At 47.0% G+C, this 23,035-nt stretch overlaps 1 protein-coding gene across 16 annotated transcripts in view; it reads right to left on the bottom strand.

The window, feature by feature from the left end:
• The window catches only part of FBRSL1 (fibrosin like 1), a 502,275-nt gene that overhangs the window by 83,685 nt on the left and 395,555 nt on the right, over positions 1-23,035 (bottom strand). For 12 of the 16 annotated variants that reach the window (XM_077187583.1, XM_077187591.1, XM_077187589.1 and 9 more), the window contains one exon: positions 10,918-10,971. The exons of the other annotated variants lie outside the window; for them this stretch is intronic. In XM_077187583.1, the coding sequence (XP_077043698.1) occupies positions 10,918-10,971 (54 nt within the window). The remainder of the gene's footprint in view (positions 1-10,917; positions 10,972-23,035) is intronic. 16 annotated transcript variants of the gene reach the window in all.

Genomic DNA, 23,035 nt, shown 5'->3' with positions numbered 1-23,035 from the left:
CTGAATTTTAACAGGCACTTTTAAACAAGGTAAGAAAAACAGATTCATCACAGCTCCCCCATTCTCTCATCCCCACCCATCTGCCATTCTCCTGCCCTTGCCACAGCTCAGAAACACTCACGAAGTGCAAACACACTTCCCCCTCCATAAAACACGGCGGGCGTAAGGAGCAATGCAAATAGATGTTGCTGGGCAATTACTGGGGGTGGGAGCCCAGAGCCCGGTGCACCTGGGAGGCCAGGCTAACGAGGAGGAGGAAGGCTGGCTCGGGAGGAGGAAGGCTGGCAGCTCAGCACACTCTGCCTCGGCAGAGCCCGGCGGCTGCTCCTGCCAGGGAGGGAGAGCAGCAAGGAGAAAAGGAGAATGCTCATCTGCACACAGGAGGTAAGGCAGGGCTCTAAAGGGCACGATGGGAAGGGTAAGGCAACGCTCAAGTGATCAGTGCTGCCAGTAGCAATGAGCCAATACTGCTGTGCAACTTAACCCAGCATTAAAACATACTTGACCTCCGAAGAACTGCCTTTCCCACCGAGGTTCTCACTTTCTCTTGCAGCATCTGTCTGCTCCGCTCCCTGCTGCCAATCATCACCTCCAGCCACCTCTCTCTAAGCAATCTGCTCAGCAAGCAGCAGGCAAAGGGGGCTGGGGAAGGGCAACTGACTTGCCCCAGTACGCCCCAGGTGACCTCTGAATGATACCAGGCCTGGCCTGAGCCAGGGTTCACATCTCCCAGGTGCCACCACTTCACAGCCAGGCCAGCCTGCGCCAGCAAATTGTATTACAATGACCCCCATGGGAACAAATGTACTCGCCGTGCTTGACTTGACTGGCAGACTCCCACCACAGAGGGAGGGGGCAGGCAGTCAACTTTGCTCATTTATTAGATCCACCCTGCTAGGTCAGCCTCTTTGTTGTTCACACAGCCAACAACTGCAAACTCAGAGATGGGGCAGCAGCTGCCATCCAGAGAGCTCAGCATGTTTCACCCACACTGTTCCACCCCTCTGCTCAGGACTGGGCACTCGCTGCCAGCTCTCCACCCAACAAAGCTCGAGCTCCCTCTCAAAAACCTTGTTCTTCATGAATTGAGGAGACTGAGGAGGAACGGCACACAAAAAGGTGGGGAGGGGATCCAGCACAACCCAGAAAGAGGTGAAAATTATTTAGAGAGCACTTGGCTCTTTTCTCCTACCTCTTCATCATTAGCACTGGAAGCAACACAGCTGTCTAATGGCAACTTCAGACACCCATGGGCCAGCAAAGCGACATTTTCCACACTTAAATAACACTGAGCTGATTTAATTACTGCACTTAATAGTAACAAAAGATGTCTCAATTTAATCTTCAAATGGCCCTCCAAGATCAAAACACAGCTGGCTGGATAACAAGATGGCCTAGGCCAGCAAACAAGTAGGTCCAATTTGTTCAAGAGCTGCATCCACTCCTGGGTATGAAAGGCCAAGGAACACTTGTGTGTCGAACGAATCAAAGGCAGCAGCGCTCCCATCGCCCCCTCCCTCCCTCCCTCCCGACTTTGTTATAGAGGGGAAAAATAAAAAGGCAGCTGATTCACGGGCAAAGAAATGCAACATGATAAAAGAAAAATGATTATGTTTGGGAGAGAAAGAAAAGAAGTAAGAATCAAGATTTAACAGGTTTTGCTTTTATAATCCTTCAAGATGATTAGGAATGAATGAATCAGATTAAAATCACATGGAGACAAAGGGAGGTCTCTAACTCTTTTGTTTTTCTTTCCATACTGGACAGAAGGAGATGGCTCATTAAGGAAAGCCCTCAAGACACAGCTACAAGGTTGAGGAACAACCAAGCTTCTTTTTTGAGCAAGAAAAGTAGGGAAAAATTAACCATTTTCTTTAACATAACTTCTAATATTCTCTGATTGTCCACACTGGGCTGTGATTGTTACTTTTTGCAAACTATTTTAAGAAATGTCCCTCTCTTGAGCAGCTTTCAATGCATAATCCTGCTGACACAAGGGCCAGGCCTCTCCAGGCACCTTCCAGAAATGTTCAAGCTTTTGCACGTTCCATTACAGCTAAACACAGAAAGGTTACAGCCAATCTTTCTGCCACTGCAACTTTTCTGTGATCCTGAGTGGCAGGGAAGTCTAAGTAAGCTCTTATCAGATACCTGGGATGTAGCTTTCCAACTCCCCGTTCCTGCAACAACAGCTCACATTTTGGACCTAATTTTACTAGCATAAATTAAAAACAAGTTCACTATAAACCAGGTTGTTGAGCTTTGTGGGGTTACTCTGGATGAACAAAAGTCTGTGGGATATTGCTGCTGAAAGCTCAGAAAGTTTCCTCTAGTAATTTTTCCTTAACTTTTTCTCTTGATGGAGAATTAGGATGAGGCAACTGAAGTGTAACAATTTTCTTGGAGCCCTGGATCAAGTTTCTGGGGAATATGGCTTCTTTGGGTTTTGGTTTTCATTAAATACGGAGTTTATTTCATCAACAGCAGTTCTTGAGCAACAGATGATGTCATTGGCCACTGCACCATGAATGTGGAAGATGGGGGATATGGGGAAATTCCCTCTAACTCTGGTAACTCCCCCCTCCTCTCCCTGGACTGTGACATGACACAGGAAGATAATGCCCATATGTACAACAATCAGAGCCAGACAAACCACTGGTTTGCTCGAATACCCTGGCAGGGATGAGACATCTGATCAGTCACTGAAGTAGCAGGGGCTGGGAGAGGTCCTGTGGCCCTGTCTCTCCTCAACAGGGCTAAATCTATGTTCAATCAGGTTTTAAAGGGCCCGGGTTATCTGAGTCTCCATGCAAATTTCAGACTAATTCCCTCATTGTTTATTTAAGTACCTTTCTTTCCCAGTGACTTTGACCCTGGACAGCCCTGTATTTTCAAAACCCCATTATTTTGCAATAAACTGCTGAAGAAACACTCATTGCTTCAGTTTACAACCTCCCTACTGATCTGTGTTCAAGCTCAGGTACCAAACCTTCATATTTCAAACTAGCTGGGTTCAGACACCTGAATGCCAAGTACGACTAAAATTTCTCATCTCTCTGCCCAATTGGTTTCATTTAAGCATGACTGAACCTCATCTTAAAGCCACTTTCCCAATCAGTTTAAGTTCTAGATCAGTAACAAGAGATCTCGAGGAGGCACTCGCTGCTGAAGCTTGGGCAAGTGCATGCTTCCAGTTTGCATGTTTGTTTAAGTAAGTGACAAAGATGGAGGGACCAAAAGCAATTCCCTTAACTAGAATTCACGAGTGCAACCAAGCAGAAAATCTCCCGCCTGCCCGTGAGGAGGGAGTCAGAGTTTCTCAAAGGCTGAAAGACGGCTCCGCTCAATGCCCGGCACAAAGCGCCGAGCGCGGAACCCCGACCCCGCCGGAGTCAGCAGCAGAATTCCCAGAGATTTCCTCAGGGCCAGGATGTTCCAACCTGTTCAGACAATCCACACACCACCATTTCAAGGGCACACCTTCGCACGAGATTCCCAAGGGCCTTTTGAGTTTTGACTTAAATGCTTGGATTATTTTTACAATTCCAGTTATGGGTTCTTTGTTCGCAGGGAGTTAAGCAATACAAAGAACACAGCGAGAGAACAATGAAGGCATTACCATGCATGATTTGTCTTAAAAAAAAATTCTTCTTCTTTTCATGAAGTTATAGATCCAATTTCAGTCTTTATTATCACTTTGCCATGTGAGAAAGTGGTTCTTAATTTTAATAAAGGAAGGGAGCTTCATATTTCAACAAGAGCTTAAATGCTTCCTGCAATACAGGAGGTGGAAAGCTCTTTTGCTAACAGTTACCGCAGGCCAGATTTATGGAGGGAAAGGGAAATAATCTGCCTACACCAAGTAAATAAACCCTGTCTAGGACATACCTAACAGTGGGCAGTAGCCCAAAGACATCTTGTCCGATGAGATCATTTCTGCCCCCTCCATTTTAGGGGAAATTAAGAGCTTGCTCTGCCAAGCACATATTAACATTTCACTTATCACTAAACTCGGGGTCCAGGCAAGCACATATGCTACTGAAGTCTGTGGTGCACGACTGGACTGATAAAAATCTTTCCACCATGTTAACCCATCTGGAGAAAGAACCATATATGCAACTTTCACTGAGATTACTAGATAATTATCTCCCTCAAATCTACTTTGCCCTTAGAAAGGAATCCGTAGTATATCTAAGGAGGTTCTCATCTAAAACTTAAATACACTCTATTTCATGTGAAGAATGACAAGTTTAACCCAATTCACAAAAGTAAGTTCCCCAATTCACAAAGGCTTGTGTAGTTTACCTTTGAAAAATTGCTAGTTGTGGCCCACTGTTCCACTGCATGCTACCATAGCAATTTTAAATCAGAAATGCTAGTTGGGTTTGGCCAGCCAAACCTTCAGAGCTATTCCAGTTTGAAATCTACTATGGAAATTTCTTTCTCCCCAAACATGATCAATAGCCCAATTATTTTACAACCTTTCCCATCAGACCCTGTTTATGTTAGCACTGGAGCCATAATACCAAAATCTGTCTTTAAATATGGTCCTCACTGGTAAAAAGTAAATATAGGTTTGCAGAATTGTTTTAAAATTTTGTTCCATCTCTGTTCTGGCGCAGGAAATGAAGCCAGTTGCAACCTCAGTACCAAGAATCTGGTTTAAACACAGCCCATGCTGGAAGTGAAATAAAAATTTGATGCAACACACATTACTTAGATGATCTATGACACAACTTGGGCTGTGACCAAAAGACCTGACCTGGGCTGCAGCTGCATGTTCATCCAAACAAACAGGACTGTGGACAGTGCCACTACTCTCATTTTCCACTTGAGAACCTCAAGATGCACAGCCAGGTGAGGTGCCTTGCCCAGCAAGGGCATGCTGGGGAGGAGCACACAGAATATGGGTGGGTGACCTGGCCACCGGGACACATGACCTGGATGCATCAGCACAGAGGGGCAATATGGTATTTGTTGCATGTGTTATTCATTGTTATTAATTCCACACTCTGCATCTCTGTACAAGGGGAAAAAAATCCCTAGGAAACTGATAGCCATGTATGGAACACAGTCCTACTGAGAGAGGACTAAGAAGAAAGTCAGTAAGACACCTAGCAAATTTCAAGCCAGAGCCAAAGAGAAATGGAGAAAAAGCAGCAGCAAACAGCATTTTTATCTTCCAACTTGCTTGCATACAACTCCCAGCAAAGGGATTGAGCTGTGATAAAAAGGGCTGCGAGATACCAAAGGGAGATATGGTGGTTTTAGGATTCTTTTCAGGTAGCTGCCCCTTCTTCTCCTGGGGCCATTCATCTTCCCCAGGTGATGGAAAGCCAATCTCCCAGCAGGTGGGCCTGCTCTCGCAGACCTTAATGCTTAATTGCCACAAATCAATTCCAACCTTGATGCTCGGGCTGCTGCTACCCCATCCCCATTTCCACCCCTTTCTCCTCACACTGACTGCAGCCTGGGATCCTCTCATGTTACTAAATCCACCTTTGGACACAGCACCCAGGAAAAGCAAAGCTCCAGACACTGCTGACTGTGGCCAGTGCCATGAGCTGACCTTACACAAGAACAGCCTCAAAAAAAAATTCATCTCTGTGTCCCTGTGCACGTGTGCACACACACATGCCTTCTATTTTATTTTTTTGTTCAACTGGAATTAATCAGGAATGATAAACACTGTTTGTTTCCTGAAAGCAGCAGTGGGGGGATGAAATATGCCTCTTAAGCTTATCAGCTTCAGCGCCACTGAAGAGAAAGCTGGCTTCTAAGCCCAGGGATAATGGGCTGTCCTTTCAGGAAGGTATCAGAGGTCTCAGGAGAGGGAGACAGCACAATGGTGTGACCTTCAGCTAATAAAGCCCACCCTAGAGTCCAAAGAAGCTTGGGGAATATTGACAAAAGTTCATATTTACAACAGCCTGGACCCTTTCCAGATACCATTACCAGTCTAGAGAGCTGCAGCCTCTGTATGTACACTCACACAGGCTTTTATTCTGCCTCCTCCTTTCTTTCTTTCTTTGTTCCCATGCTGGCAAAAAAAAAAAAAAATTAGACAGAAAATGGCAATTCTTCTGCTAATAAGGATCCAGCAGCATCCTTCTCAAAAAAGAGAGTTATTTAAAATTTCAGTTTCAACTTCAGCCCTACCCCTCTACTTGAAGGAAACTTAAGGCCTCTTGCAAGGATTCTTGGTGCATCATCATGCTCATCAGGAAGAAAGCATATGTGTTTTTGTGGAAAATCTGCTGATTTATTTATAATTCTTTAAACAAAAAGGCAGCCAACATATTGTAAAATGAGAATGTTGTAGGGTTTTTCTTCAAATAGGCACTGGCAATCAATGCAGCCCGTCAGGAATACACGCCCAAAGCATTTTCAGGCAGAAACTGATCCCCCCCAGTCTGCCTTGTGGTTGGCAAAATGACGTTCAGCCCATAACTAGAGTGCACAGGCATGACTGGAATACAAATAACAATAATATTTTAAAAATTGTTCATACGGTGAAAAAAGCCCATTTCAAAACATAAAAACTGTTTGAAGCTGGAGTTTCATTTTTCTGCCTCCTAAAATAGTTCCAAAACAAATATATAAAAAAAAAAAGTTTTGGAGGAAATCTGTTTTCAAGGGTAATTTCACTGAAATCAATATTAAATCTCAAAACATTTAATGGAAATAACATGTTCAGTGACAGAACTATTTTGACCGCACTTTCCAGTCCAGCTATATGCCAGGCTGCCATTTTTATTTATCTGCTTCATAATTCATCTTTGCCATCCTGAAACTGATCCTGCTAGGGATCAAAAGGGATCCAAGAACTGGAACAGGTCAGAATTTACCCCAACAACATCTTCTAAAAGATGCCTCTGTATCGTGGTGGTCTCGTTTGCCATGCCAGCATTTGAGAGGCAGGAAGAGGGCTGAACAAACATCTGTGAAGACCACACACTTCTCACTTTTGCAGCTTTTTTTCCCCCAGTGAAGAACATGCTTCCACCAAGTGCTACAGTTACATCAGCTACACAGGCTCACAAGCAGTTTTCCAATTTCCTAGAGTTACAGCCCAAGCAGGCATTTTATCCTTTCTCCTTAATCCCATCCAAGCATATTTGCTATCAGGAGAGTTCAGGTGATGGATTGCAGCCTGTCTGAATCCAAAGTAGTCAAATTAGCTATTAATGTTGTGCTTAATGTGCTCACACAAACAAGGTCATTGGTTGCATCGGGACTAATAGAAGATGACACACATTGGGACTGCACAGCCCAGGGGACTGCAAACAGGACGAAAAAGTCTTTGGTTTATTGCCACTACTTCAAAATCAAGCCTGATGGTACAGACATCCTACCCATGCTCAGCTGGGATCCACTCACAGCACAAAGCCAGGGGAGGAGCACTCAGTCCTCCATCACCTCAGACAGAGGTCTATTGGCTCAACTGCAGCCACATTTTGATCCCTGTCAATATTAACCATGCTTCCTCCTGGCCCCCAAACACTGCTCCAAATTGCATCCATCCTCCCTCTTGAGATGAGCTAACAAAATCCATCAGCAGCAAGCAACACTGAACTCAGGAAGTGGTGTAACAAATCCAAACAAAAGCAGAAAGAGTTAATAGTGCCATCAAAAAGATGAAGCTGTGTTCATCTTGGAAAAATACCACCTAATTCACCTGTGGGGAAATACTCCTCAGGACAAGTAGGAAAAGTGAAAGGTATTGGGTTCCTCCAACAGGAACCTGGAGCCCACTAGGGCAAAATACCCATTACCAGCCCACCTGAGGGCACAGGGACACACAGAAGACTGCTCAAGCAAAGTAAAACACCATTTTCTATGAACAAGAGAAGGTGCTACACAGGATAACATGAAACACTTGGATCTACACACTGTTTCAAGGATGAGAGGTGACATCTCCTGGCTGCCACCAGAGCCCTCTCTAAGGGCTTTTCATTGCCTGAACCTCTACACCAGCACTGCTTTAATAACTATAACAGTGAGTTCCTATTGAGAAGCTCCAGAAACAACTATGTCTGGTAGTAATCTTATACCTGTTTTCCATGGCAGAAGCCCCTGGCTCTCAGGAAACCATGGGATATTAAGTGTATCCCAGAGAAACAGGCAGGTCCAGGACACGTCTTCTGCTGCAGTGGATGGGCAACTGCTCTGAACTGCTGCCCCTTCTACTTCCAAACCACAAACACTCAGAAAATGCCTTGCTTTTAGGGTACAATTTTAATAATGAATATTGGAGTTATAAGGCTGAAAAAGCAAGCTCCATTCTGAGAGGGTGTAATAATCCCACCTGTGGCTGTTCCCAGCACACTTTCCTGCAGCCTACCTTGAAGCACAAAAATGGGAAGCATAAATGGCCTGCTTGTGGTGTTACATTATATGGAACAAGGCTTTGTCTTGGAGTGAAGAGATCAAAGACAAAAAAAGAAAAAAATCAGGGCTTGAAACTGCAAAGAATTAAGCCTTAATACCAGCCGAGCTGGCGACTGGATCTCAGAAGCCTGCTTCCCTCTGAATTTCTCCTTGCTCTTGTGACGTGCTCACACTGAAAATTTTCCCCCGAGCAACTGCCTGACTAAAATACAGCACACCCTTACCATAAAGCCCTTTGTTAAAACATCTTTGCCATAAAGCTGCAAAACCTTGGCTCCCAAGTACATTAAATCGTTATAAACCTGCCTTCGTTTTAACCGCGCAGTATTTCAAAACACAAAGCGCTTCTTCTGAGAGACAGCACTTTAATGAGGAGAGGGGTAAAATATATAAACCAAACCTCATTATAGCATAATTTCCAGGAGACAAGCATGCTGTTATAAAAGGAATCCATGGCAATAGCATTTCACATAGCTTGAAGATTTAATACTTTTAAACAGCCACCGCTACTTTCAGCCTTTGGTGGTGTTTTGTTTTGAATGTAAGAGAAACAACCAAAATTATGGGTCCACTGTCAGCTATGTATTTTATATTCTGTAAATTGTTGCAAATGGTGGATTCAACTCTAAGGCACGCTCAAAAAATGTAACGGAGTCAGTAAGAGACTCACTACAAGTTACTGTGTATACTTTTTCCTTTAAACTTCTGCATTCTTAAAGGTTGTTACTTTAAACACCACGATGCAGCATGGACAGGGTAAATTACCCAAACCAGATCCAATCCATACTGGATTGAAAGTACTTATAATGATACAGTTTGTTCATATGTTAACAGTGAAGCCAAGAAACCTATAACACTACAAGAAAAATCTGGAGTATTAACAGACAAATGAAAGTAATGGATATAACGCCATTTAATACCACCTGTCAGATAAATCAGGGTAACTGGCACATCAAAGGGACTGCAATTAGTTTCCAAAAATGAGAATACTCATTTTTCTTTAAATCTGAAACTTGATTGCTTTCTACAAAATGACAAGTGGATCAGCCTCCCCCAGCCAACGAGAAAAATGTTACTGGAGAAAACTGTTCTTCCTAAGAACAAATTATCTATCAAAGGAGCCTCCTGAATTACACTGGTCTACAAGACTTTTAAACTTAATCTAATAAGAATTGCCATTATTGATTACAGTTCTTCCACATTAGTCTTCCAGTTGTAACTTCTGAAATGAAAGCTTAGCAATGATTAGGTATTTACTACAGTCAGTAGAGGAAAATAGTGAAGAAAAAGATGACCTTAAAGGCCACCAAAGGAACAATGTACCTTTTTTTTTTCTCTTTTTTTTGAGAGAAGGAAAATAAAACAAGCAAAAAAACCCAACCCCCGCCCCCCAAATAATCCCATCCCAAACCCAACAACAAGCAAGGGGAGATGCACTTCATGGCAGCTTTGACTTAAAGCACATGTAACACTGATTGATGGATACTGAAAGCAGAGACACCTGTGGAAAATTAAACCCAAGCAAGCACCAAAATTGGGACAGGTTTTTTATGTTTCTTGGTCCTACTTTAGAAAACTACGCAAGAAGGATCAGAATTTCAGGCAATGATAATTCTAGCTACTGTCACAGATCTGGGTCAACAGCAGGGTAAAAGCTGACCTGTAATTGATGCCTATAACCTGGTTAGGATAAGCATTTCCTCTTATCTCTCTGCTGCGGCTTATGACAAATGATATTCTGGACTGAAGGGTGCTTATGCTCCCTGATTACCAGCAGGTTCAACACTTACTACATGGCTACAGAGATGGAGTGGCACTTCTGACTGCAGTTCTCAGAGAGGCATCTGAACAGAACACAACACACCAGCCCTTTTCCTAAATCCAACATCCATGATTTTGCCATTGAAGTCCTGTTTCCAAGGTACTTTTTACAATTTTTACTGATGTGACTCTTGTTTCCAGGTTTAGAGCAAAAGGATAATATATTCCTCCTTCACCATCACCACTCTCTTGTAAATCACAAGAGATGTTTGCAGCTCTTACCAACTTTAGCACGGGAGAAGACAGCAGGCTGGACAAGTCTGAGGCAGCATGTCAGCACACAAATGATAACAGCATGTCTGGTGTTAAGGTAACCCAGCCTAGCACGTGCCTTCCCTTAGCTCAACTTTAATATTTTTCTGCTTGGCTGTGCAACTAAACCTCGAGGAAGAAGACAGCTGCAAGCAACTGCACATGCTACTTCTGTTTTACAATCTTCCCACTTCCTCTATTAATAGCTGAGGGTTTGGGGTGCTAGAAACAAGAAGACTTATCACAAATGTGCAATGAGACCCTGAGCTAACAGGTTAGCTGACATGGAACTGTTAACAGTGAATTGGCTTGGAGACAGTGGGGGGAAAAAAAAAAGAGGGGGAAAAAAAAGGGAGACAGAGTGAGAGAGACAGAGACAGCAACCAATTCAGCTGCAAGAAATCAAGCTAAATCAGTCCCAAGTGCCCATGTTGGAGAGACTTGATCTCATACCTTGCTTGTTATCAAGGCACTCCTGATACGAGTCAGCTCCAGTTCCGTTGCGGTCTACAGACAAAACAAAAAGTTTCATTCATATCAAACATAAATATTAGAAACTTCTCAAATGGCAGCCCTGCTGGAGCAACACGTTAGGTGCAAACAGCGCTACTGCCTTCGGAGGCCACGCTGCTTGGCTGACAGAACCTGTGAGTGGTCACAGACAAGGTACAACAGACTGACACCAACCCACTGGGAGGAACTCATTTCAGTCCTGGGCAGGAGGTGCTCCCAGCCCTGCCCATCAGTCTCCACACTGCTGGTGCAAAGGGGAGGGTGCTCTGAGCTCCTTAAGCACATGGAGGATGGAATACTTGGAGTTAAATCCATCACTGCACTGTAGACCCTATGAAAGCACTGGTTTGAACCAGCAGAACTCAAACTACAGTCTGGAACAGACTTCTCTGTGGCTGGTGGTGCTGTGGTCCTTTTTGGGTTTTGGCTGCTACATCATATTAAAGGCAGCTGAAGATACAGAACATGCTTTCCAAGCATTACTGTTCCATGGATGCAATGTTACTGTAGGTGCCACTGGGGTTATCTGACCCAGCAGCAGCAGGGGAGCTGGTCTGTGCTGTGAAAATGCAGAGAAGCTAAGACTCTTGTACACATGTGTGCTCCACACAGAGAAGAAAACAGACAGCTCCCAAAGACAAGTGTGGTCACACGTGGCCTCTCACATCCAGCATGGGTATCACCTAACAAAACTCTTTATCTGCATCAGAGGTGCAGTTAGATCTCAGCACCTGTGTGTTAAAATGGTTTCACCTGCAGGTTAGCAGAATCAGATTACAACGTGGTTTGAACCTTAAATGCAAACCAAAGAATTTTCCAGCTCAGCTCTGCTCCTGCTTTACAATTCAGTTTCAACCACAAAAAATGCCTGGATGGTCCTTCAAAAAAAAATTTAAATACATCTGTAAACCCAGGTAAACAAATGTCCTTTCAGCAGCTTACATGCACCTTACACACTGTGTTACATATGAGGACTAAAGCCATTGAGCCCATGAGGTGTTTGCACAACCTCAAAAAGTGAGGTTTCCTACATCACACATCTAAGAATGCACCTGGTGCTAAAATCAGTCCCGAGTGTAACTACCAAACCATTGGATCAGGTCACCCATGGCACATACTCCTACTATAGCACCCCCAATGGCACTGGAGACAGCTCCTCTGCTAGAACAGATCCATGAGGTGATCACAACTAGTGAAGGAGCCACTCCACCAGGCTGAGCTGGGTGGCCAGGCTATCCAGAGCAGTATTTCAGCACCACCATCCAGGGAACCAGCACAACAACGTGTTAATTTCTTTCTAAATATGCTGTTTGGGGCTAGAAGTTTATAAATACTGTTCATAAGAGGAAAAAAAAAAGACACTAAGGAGAACCCTGCCACCCAGGCACCTACAATCAACTGCCTTTCTATATCTCCAACAAGCACTGGTCCCCAGCTATGAGGGCTTGCTGGCACTGTGTGCCAAACACATTCCCTCATCAGCTGCCCCTCTTATCTTTGCTCAACCATCAACTGGTGATGGCTCCTTGAAGAGGAAGAGATCCAGATCCGAGTTAAAAGGCTTCACAATCAGCAATAGTATTTAATGAACAAAGAAGCAAAAATTGAAGTTGCCCCACTGTTTGTGTTGTGTAAATCGCAGATAATAGATCTCCCTAATCCTAATGAGGCCTTCCTATTAAAATCTTTATTAGCTTTCAGTTCTGCAGATTGCCCAAAGGCTCATCAGTTTCCCTATCTCTCAGTACCAAGATCTGCTTTAACTTTTACAAATAGCTCTAAGATATTTCTCAGCTTATCAGCATTGCCAAGCAGTCTGTCTTATCATTACTATTGCAGATAAAATAAATGAGCTCACGATGATATGAATAATGGCATTTTCTGTAGGCTGGTTTCCCATTACATTTTCAACAGATTGTAAACTTAAGCACAAAAGAGAGAAAAAATAAAAAAGAAGACAGTATGTGTGTGTGTGGGGAGGGGGAAGAGTGGCTTTTTTCCCTTCCCATTTACCTTCAGCGCCTTAGAGCACAGGCTGCATTTTTTTAAGCTCACCTGATGAGAGCTAGTAATTAATTTTGAAAGGGAGCAGAAACACCTCAGCTCTGCTTTCTCTGAAGACCAAAACCCCAGTTACTTCTGGGATGTTTTTTCAGCTGCATTTATTGGAGAGAAGCAAGGGCTAAACCACGCTCTGCCTAATGAAGCCATCTTCATTAGTTCGCTCCTTTCCCTCGCAGCCTAGGAATACCAGTCAGATTGGGAATTGAAATCATGAAAAGCAACAGAACTGCATTTGAATTAAAAGCCTAAGCTACAAAGGTCTCCGACGGCTGCTCGGGGCTGATTAGCAGGAGGCGCGCGTGGCACCGCCGCGGCACAGAGCGAATTTCACAGCGCGCGGAAAAAGGCAAAGCATCCGTGGGAGGGAGGCAGGGGAGCCAGGAGCCTCGCACGGCTCTGCCTTCCCGTGACAGGCAGCAGCGAGGTCATGGTTCTGGCAACCATTTTCTGCCTGGTCCCTGCAGCAAGCACTACAGGGTTAAACGCTTTTCCGCTCCCCCCTCCACAAATTCCTCGCCCTGTCACTGTATCAAGGTTATCTATTATTGGCAGTGACAGGTGAAAATTAATCTCCTAATTATTTCTTGCTGCGTAATCTGCACTGAAGGAGTAACGTAAAAGGATTACAGTACACCCTCTACGGAAGGCTTTGCTAGAAAGCCAATCATCCAGGGAGATAGAGGGGATGTGGGAAAGAGATATTTATGATGGATTTCCAACCATTTTGAAGGCGGAATGCGCTGTAACTTTATAACCGACAGCTCTGGAGTGAGGATATTCTTGCAGGTATCTTAATAGCCTAAACACTTCTTATTGTTGATTCCTCCAGGAAAAAAAAAATCCCTAAGATTTATATCCATTATTGTCCCTGATTCTCCTCTGGAATAGCAGTTACTGCAGGAACAGCATCCATGTACAGATGTTTTTTACCCCCCACAGAAACATTATGGCAAACAATGTACCCAGACTGCTTCAACTCAATATTAAAAATCTTGCAGCTACCTTCCACAGCAATTTAAGTGTAACAGTTTTTCCACAAGAACAAAAGCTAGACTGAGTACTTGCAAAAATAAAAGCATTTTAAAAAAAATCTCATTTTGTAAGCAAGCTAGAAATATCTTTGGTAACAACACAAACAGCCACCTTGAAATGCTGGCTTCGTGTAAACTCCAGCTCTCCTCTTACCACCCACTAGAAAAGAAGGTTTATTTTTATAGTATTCAAGATCACACATTTATCTTTAACCCTTCCCATGCAGCCATATAAGGCACAAATGGGTGTTTTCAAGAACCTATTTGTCTATGTCCATGCCAACACCATCATTCTAGTTGAAGTTTCCAAGAACAATCAATCACAGGTTATGCTCAAAATTACATTAGCTACCTTGAGAGATGCTGTCACTATCCGTGCCTCTGAGATGGTTAATGCAGGGGTCCCTGTCCATGAAGCCCTAACAGGACAGGCAGCAAGGAAAATCACCACTTGCAATCAAGTCCTGACACTGGAATCACTTGCACTTATCTTCCATTCCCTTGATGGCAACGGTGCAGAAATGGTTTCTACATGGTGCAGAAACATCACTAACTCCTTTATGCAAACTCTCAGTGCTCAAATCCAGCACCACGTACTTAATTCTTGGAAAGCCAAGCCCTGACACAAACCTGGACAGTTAAGTGACACAGGTGACAGTGCCCCGAGCTGGGGCACGGTCTCACGGCGAGGACAGGTAAGTGACACAGGTGACACAGGTGCCCCGAGCTGGGGCAGGGTCTCACGGCTGAGGACAGGTAAGTGACACAGGTGCCCCGAGCTGGGGCAGGGTCTCGTGGCTGAGGACAGGTAAGTGACACAGGTGACACAGGTGCCCCGAGCTGGGGCAGGGTCTCGCGGCTGAGGACAGGTAAGTGACACAGGTGACACAGGTGCCCCGAGCTGGGGCAGGGTCTCGCGGCTGAGGACAGGTAAGTGACACAGGTGACACAGGTGCCCCGAGCTGGCGCAGCCCCCGCGGCCGGGGCGGTGCTGGGGGCGCACCTGGGCGCAGTGCACACCCGCGGCCACACGGTGGCGCAGCCGCGCTCCGAGCGCGCCCGGCCCCGCGCGCTCCCGGCCCCGCACCTGAACCCCAAAAACCCCAAAGCCCGGGCTGCGCCCACCTGGGACCCACCCCCGACACCCCCGGCACCGTCAGGGGTCACTGCGCCTCCACAACCCAGAGGGACTGCCAGAGGGAGCCGCCAAGATGGAACGCATTTGCAACTCCAGGGAGAGAAGCTGGCCGAGCCATCTGAAACACTGGTAAAATCAGCAGCACTGGAGGTTTTAAATGAGCAGCTCAAATTAGGCAAATTCCCCAGCAGTGACAGAGGTGCTAAGGTTGTTCACCTTTTCCTCTGTTGGTTTTAACACCTCTGGGCCAGCCTGTGGCTCCAGGAGATTCCCTGGACTCCGGGCATCAACAGTGCTGGAGGGCAGGTGTGTGGAAATGGATTATTTACCTCCTGAAGGCAACTGCTACTAAAAGAGTAAGAACTCTATTTAAGTAACTTTTAACAAGGGCTTGCTTCTCCATCTGAAAGACAACTGCTAGGTGATCCTCAGGATATCACAAAGACGCTGAAAATATGTGTCCAGCCACCAAGTTTTGCTGAATTCACACATCATCTATATATGTTTCTATATATTTCATTTTCATCAGCATCACGGTAAGGCAATTTGAGTTTCCCCCATTAAGGCTAGTGATTTACTTCTCCTTAGGACCTATTTTCAATAGACAAACAGAAATAATTTAACAAAGCCTAGAACAGAACATAAGCCCTTAATGGTTTACCCTTGGTGTTAAGTAAATGAGGAAATTATTCACTGGCATCTCTCATTCTGCGGATGTTTCAATCTTAGAGTTACCTAATCTCTTACACAGTAGTTATGAGAACAAAAGAAATGTGTATAGAGGCAAAGCACCCACCTACTAACATATCAGTACTACTTCTAACAAACCTGTTTCCCAGTAATATGTTTTCCTGATGGAAATCTGAAGAACAAATTCCTATCCATAGGCATTTTCCCCAAATGCTCCATCATCAACCTCATTATGCGATACAGAAATTCTCCCAAGGGATATTATGTAATGGCAATCCCTCCTTCCTCCCCCTAAGGAGTATATTTCTCATTACATCTCCTAGTAATTGATCAGTCTAGGAAATCATTTCTGGTAAAACCATATGTTTCTTTACCTAGTTTAGAATTTCCATCTTTATTCAGAAGGATAAAAAAAACCCAAAACTTCCAGGAGATCCTAAAATTTCCTTTTCTGATGCGTGATGCCAATCTTTCCTCAAACATGCTATTAAGCAAGGAGTAACACATTCTTATACCTGTCTGACCTCAGATCTTGCAAATTCATCAAGTCATTAAAATTAAGCATCTTATATTTCCTAACTTGATGATACAAATAATTTTATTTGAATGGATTTTAAAAGATTGTTTCATATTCCAGTGTATCCAGACACCATAAACCATATTGTGGTATAATTCAACATAAGGATGTAGGAAATCATGGAATAAAAAAGAAAAAAAAAAGAAAAAAAAAGAAAGAAAGAAAATATTTAAGGCAGAAAATGACATACACATCTGTGCTCTCCAGAAGTACCATACAGCACAGATCAGCCCTTTTCACTGCCACTTCTGTTGACATATCCCCACCAAGCATCCCACCAGGTTTTACTTTAAAAAGCCATAACAGCAAACACTAATATTTATACCCCTTGTTCAAAGTTAATGCTTTAAGATGGCACATTCTTGAAAATCAGAGGAAAATAAGTATCAGCTACTGCTAAATATCTGTAGTTTGTCACTGGAACTGGAGACATACTCCAATCCCTTTTTAAACTTCAAAATACCAGAGCTACGTGTGACACTGCTATTTGATTTAGCCAGCCCAGGCCACAAGGTCCAGCAGATGACTGCATGTCCTGATAGAATAACACTGGGATATATTTTACTGCTTCGTTTGTTTATGAGAACAGACTGCCCCTCTCAGATAAACAAGGCTTAAGGTTTCACTCAGAATAGCCCCCCTTCCAAACAAAATAAAATGAAAAAAAAAACCCCACTGTATACTAATGAAAACTTGGTATCCAGCTAAATAAAATACTGCCTGCCTTGTCTTATAGCATTCATCTCCACTGGAAAAGAGTATCAGGCATCTCAAGCTGGTGCCTTTTGGCTTTAGCACAGGGCAGTTTTAGGGAACTGCTGTCAGCAAAGAAGGAAATTCTTGAAGAGAGCATTAGGAGCCTGCCACTTGTGGGAAGTTAATGCCGTGTGTATAATTCAAGCAGCTCACCCTTGTAAGTCTGTATGTGGGGAAAATCGGATTTATACATAAACATAAACCTCTGAAGTAAATTCTGATCAGGGATGACCAAAGATTTAACTCTCTAGAAAGAAGAATGGTAAGACTCTGTTTTCCTGTAATACCTTGGCAGCCTTTTCCAGTTGAGCAAGGCTTTCTTTCAAGAATTGATAACGAAGTAAATAATTCCACTTTCTGCGGCACAAGGGAGACCAGTTAAGGACGCTCTCCAAGACCCAAAGCAATCATTCAGAACAGTACCTTACATAACAAGAAATTATCTTTGTTACAAAATTAGGTTAAAAGGACCTTAGATACTGTAACGTTACAAAAAATCAGGACATGCCTTGAGAAGATTAGCTGCCAAGCAGCCTCCTGAGATAAATTCGCAACTTCAAGAAGATTTTACAAGCCTAGGAACCAGTTTAAATTCCAGAGAGAAAAACAAGCCTTTGCCATTTAAAAAGGTCCTTCTTTCCTTCCCTCTGCCCTCACCTTATTCCCGAGCTCTCTCTCCGAACCATCTTTAGCTAACCAGTGACCTGGAAATCTTATTTCGCCTCCCCCTTCCCTTCTCAAATTTGTCACTTTAAACATACAAGGTTTAATTTCTTAATTGGATTAAATTTTTCATTCAGGCTGAGCAGAGGGGCCCCGCAGCAGGCGCGGGAGGGGAGCGGAGCCCGGCAGCCCCGCACCCCGCGATCCAGCCCGGCCCGCACAACCTGCCCGGCCTGGGAGCCCCGGCGATTTCTCACGCCAAAACACACAGGGGAAAAAAACCCGAACCACGACGACCATTTTCAGATTTACTATTCCTTGCGAGTAGAGGGGCTGCGGCCGCACCGAAAGGGTTAAAGCGCCGGGCACGGATTTTTTGAGTTTGTTACCGTTTTCAACAGCCAGAAATCCCAGACCAACACCGGCCTCATCCGGCAGCCGGCTACAGCGCCAGCCAGCCAGCAACACCCGACAGAGCCAAGTCGCGATATTCCGCTCAAGGGGACACCGAGACACGCAGGGAGCCGCGCAGCGGGACCGCCACGGCCACCCCGGGTGGGAGCAGCCGCGTCCGCCGGGTCACCCGCGCTGCCCCGGCTCCGGAGCTGCCGCCCGGAGAAGGCAGAGCTCCAATATTTATTATTCACCCTTCCCGCTCCCGCGAGGGTGGGAAGGGGGATGCGGTCGCACTGGAGGAATGTGAGAAATAGGGTGAAAAAAAAAAAAAAAGAAAAAAAAAGGCAGCTCGGGAGCGCATCGCATCCAAGCAGCTCCGCGCTACTGCGCCTCTTTCTTGTCTTCTGGTTTATTTAAACACACCCAGTTTCTCCCGCAAAAAAAACCCTCCATAATTCTGCTCCTCGGAGAGCTCCCTCGGTTCGCCTCCGGGAATGGGCAACGAGCGGCTCCTGCCCCTCCGCATCCCGACCCCCGCTCGGGAGAACGCGGAGCGAACCACGCCGAGGAAGCCACCGGGGCTGGCGGGGGCCGGCAGCGCGGCCGGGAAAACCGAACCGACCTCTCCCGCTGCACCGAGAACGGCGCAAGAGGGAAAGAAGAAAAAGAGAAACACACAGAGACCGCACGCACGGAGCCACCACCACACCGGCGGGAAGCACGGCGATTTCCTCCCCTCGGCTGACCGCAAAGCCGCCAGCTCCCCGGCTGGAAAACACTTCCCCTGCCGAGGAACGGGGCTCGGGGAGGGGACCAGAAGTCCCCGGGGGTAGAGGGGGGGTCCCCGGCCCGGAGGGCTCCCACCCGCCCGCCGCTACTCACCGCGCGGCGCGCAGACCATGGCGAGCCCCGCCGGCCCGCCGGGCCCCCGCGGGATGATCCTCCGGGCGCGGCCGGGCGGGCGCGGCGCGGAGCGGAGCGGAGCCGCTCGGGGCCCCCCGCAGCGGCACAACGCGGCTCCCGGCCCGGAGGTGCCCCGGGGGTCCCGCCGGCCCCCGCCTCCTCCTCCCGCCGCGCTCCTCCGCCGCTCGCTCCTTCCCTCCGCTCTTCCTGGGGCTGCAGGCACAGCGTCTCCTCGCTTTTTTTTCTTCTTTTTATTTTTCCCCCTTGGTTTTTGTTTTGTTTTTTTTTTTTTTTTCTCTCCCCCCCGGTAGAACCCGAGGCTCAAAGTTTGCGCCCCCGCGCCCGCTCAGCTCCGGAGCCGCCGCGCAGACGGCGCTACGGGTCCATCACCCGCGGGGCCAAAAACAGACGAAGGGGTGAAAAACCCACAGACGCACCAAAAAAAAAGGCAAAAACCAGCAAAAAAAAAAAGCAAGCGACCCAGGCGGCGACTCCGGCCGGCATCCGAGGAGGGGAGCAGAGGAACGCTCAGCTCCGCAGGCAGCGCCAGCCCGGCCCCATCCAGGGGCTTCCCCCGGCGGCGGGTTGGTTTCTTTCTTTCTTTCTTTTCGTGGTTCACGCCTCGGTAGCCATTATTCCCAAGCATGGACGGGGAGGCACCGCGCCGAGCCCGCTCCGCTCCGCGGCGGCGGTGCCGCTCCCCGGGCGCTCCGCGGCGCGACTGCTCCGCGCGGCCGCGGCCGCCGCGCCCCGCCCCGCGCCCGCCCGCCCGCGCCGCGGGGGCCAATCCGCCCGCGAGACGCGCGGCCCCGCGCCGCGCGCGCCCGCCGCGCCCCGGCCCCGCCCCGCCCCGCCGCGGGAGCGCGCGGGACCCGCCGTCGGGGCAGCGCCGCGGGAGCGCGCGGGCGGGGGACGCGAGAGGTGCGAGAGTGAGCCCGAGTTTAGCGCGGGTGCGTGAACGGCAGCGGCCGTGAGCGGGTGCAGCAGCGCCCGCTCCGTGCCCCGCGGCTGGCTGGGCGCGCACACGAGCACAGGTGTGCAGGGGCCGTGCGGACACGGCCCGCATCCAGGTGCACGGGGTGTGTCTGCGTGGCAGGTGTGCGTGAGCCGTGGATGCAATCTGTGTGTGTGCACCGTCCATGTGTGCACTGTAGGCGTGCACAGTCTGTGTCCGTGTGTGTGCACAGCCTGTGTCTGTGTGTGTGCACAGTCTGTGTCCATATGTGCACAGTCTGTGTCTGTGTGTGTGCAGTCTGTGTAAACGTGCACAGTCTGTATCCACGTGTGCAGTCTGTGTCTGTGCAGTGCATGTGCCATGTCTGTGTGCACAGCCCGTGTGTGTGTGTATGTGTGTGTGCACACAGCACTGTCTGGGTGTGTGCACAGCCTGTGTGTGTATGTGTGTGTGCACACAGCGCTGTCTGGGTGTGTGCACAGCCTGTGTGTGTATGTGTGTGTGCACAGTGATGTCTGGGTGTGTCCACAGCCTGTGTGTGTGTGTGTGTGTGTGTGTGCACAGCGCTGTCTGCATGTGTGCATGGTGTGTGAGGGTTCTCCCTGTGTGCTCACAGTCAAAGGGTGGATGAAGCATGGATGAAGCGTGTCAGTACACTCTGAATGCCCCAATGTGTGCATCCCTGGTGTGCGTGTGTGTGCACACTCCCTCCCCGCCACCAGCCTGTGGATGCGCTGAGGTTGGGCTCTTTTCCCTCTATTTTCCATGTTAGTTGCAGCCTCCTGTGTCCCTGAGATGCATTTGGACCCCCAAGGGATTTGGTTCCGGGCAGAGGGAGAAGAGAAAAAGCAAAGGAAATGTTTAATCGTGATTAACCTTCCCCATTGCAAAACAGTTGTTAGTAGGTACATTTAAAATATAATTACTATTGCCGTGATTCACAGGTGCTTTAATAAATGGTTAATCAATGGCCACAGGGCCGGCAGTCCCCGCTGCCTGACATGCCTGGTTAGCACCTGCTGCAGTAAATGTGATTCATGGGGACGGGGCCAGTCCCTGCCCTCCTCTCCCTCTCCCCGTGTGGGATGGGGGTGTCACACCCACGAGCCTCCGGCACAGCCTCTGTTCGCTCAGCCTGCACCCCACAGCCTGTTCTGCACCCCAACACCCCGCTCTGCACTGCTGGCCCTCACCCAGCAGGACTTTGGGGTGTCCCCAAATGGCCCCAGCACTGCCACTGCCTCTGGGGTAGGGGAAAGGAGCTGCCCGAGCCTGGTCTTCAGCTGGCCTGCAGAAATTATCTGAAAATCTTCAGGGAGAAAGGCGGTAAACATCTGTATACTATTAAATCCATTAGATGTGTTCATTATTTTATATTGATTGGTATATCACTACACAAAGTTAATATATTATGATTATTAGTATATTGTTAAATCATTAAATACGACAGCAGACACAATAAATAATTTCCAGGGGATCTCAGCTGACATTTAGAAATTGATGGGTATGTTTTTCCCTTTGCATCCTGGCTGGCTGCAGGACTGCAGCGACGCTCTGGCTGCTCTGACTGATCTCATTCCCCAGCTTTCCTCTGCAAGTGAAGGCAGCAGAAGGAGCCTGCTCTGCCATGCCCAAGTTTGCATTTTAAAAGATGAAGCTGAATTAATACGAGCCCCAAAGAAACCTGTTGGACGAGGATATTCAAACCACTTGCGTGAAACAGGGAGCCACAAGAAGGATCCACACTGGAGGCTGTACCTCGGTGTTGCTCAGGGAGAAGAACACCCTCTTGCAACACCAACAGGATTTTCATGTGAAAACGCAAGGATGGAGCTGCCCTTGTGTCAGGAGCGCTGCCACCTGCCTCCTGCAGGTACCCACCCTGACTGGGGAGCACGAGCATCCCCAAACCCTCAGCCCAGACTGCAGGTCACGGGGGGGTGATGGATTTATGGCACAGCTCCTCACGAAGCAGCAGATGTTGGAGAGCATGCACATCTGTATCTTTACAGCAGGGGAGCTGGATGCCAATCAGGGTTAATTCGGGATAAATTTACAAGAGCTCACAGCATGACCCAAGGTACCTCTTTATTGGCCTACTACAGGCCTGCTAAATGCATTGGCCGACTACCACACATTAAAGCCACATGAGCTTGTATGTTCAAAATGTATTTTACAGGAAGACACAGGGATAGAAGAAGGAGGAGAGCCTGTGTCACAAATGACATCCAGATGTGAAAACACTGTAAATACAAACATCAAAAGGCTCACCCCTCCACATTCTGCAAAGACAACATTGGAGAAAGGACTTGCTGCATTTAAACAAATATTCCTGGCAAGGAAGCCAAGGAGCCTGCTGTCCCTGGTGCACAGCAAACCCCCATGGATCCGAGTGGGAATTAGCCATTTGTCAAGGCAAATATGCAGCAAGTATTATGCCATCCTCTAGACAGTTCAACCTTGGATCAGGGGCAAGGAAACAGGATGGAAGGGAAGGTGTTTTGCTAAGAAGACCAGAAGTTTAAATCTAATAACTCAAATCTGAAAACTGCACTCCAGAAAGCTGTGATTATTTAGATAAAGTCTCCAGGGCTATGACATACTTCTTACTAGAATTGATACCATTCAGGGACAGGACTTAAGCCTTGCCAGTTGTATGAATAACTAAATAAACAGGTGCCTTTTTAAGCCTCATTATTTTCTGCAGTGAAGACAGAACTGGAGTGATAGCCTAGAAAATCTGGGATATCTGGTAAACCACTCAGTAACATTGTTTTAAGAAGATGTGGGGAATGAAAGGCCATTCCCTTGAAAGGGCTCTGAAGAGCTCCAAATCTCTGTTTGCATGGACCTACAGAAGAACTGGCAGTGAATCACCACCAGTG

This window comes from Agelaius phoeniceus, chromosome 18 (assembly GCF_051311805.1).
Source record: "Agelaius phoeniceus isolate bAgePho1 chromosome 18, bAgePho1.hap1, whole genome shotgun sequence".
In the NCBI taxonomy this organism is placed as follows: Eukaryota; Metazoa; Chordata; class Aves; order Passeriformes; family Icteridae; genus Agelaius; species Agelaius phoeniceus.
This window is presented reverse-complemented; position numbering and strand designations above follow the sequence as displayed.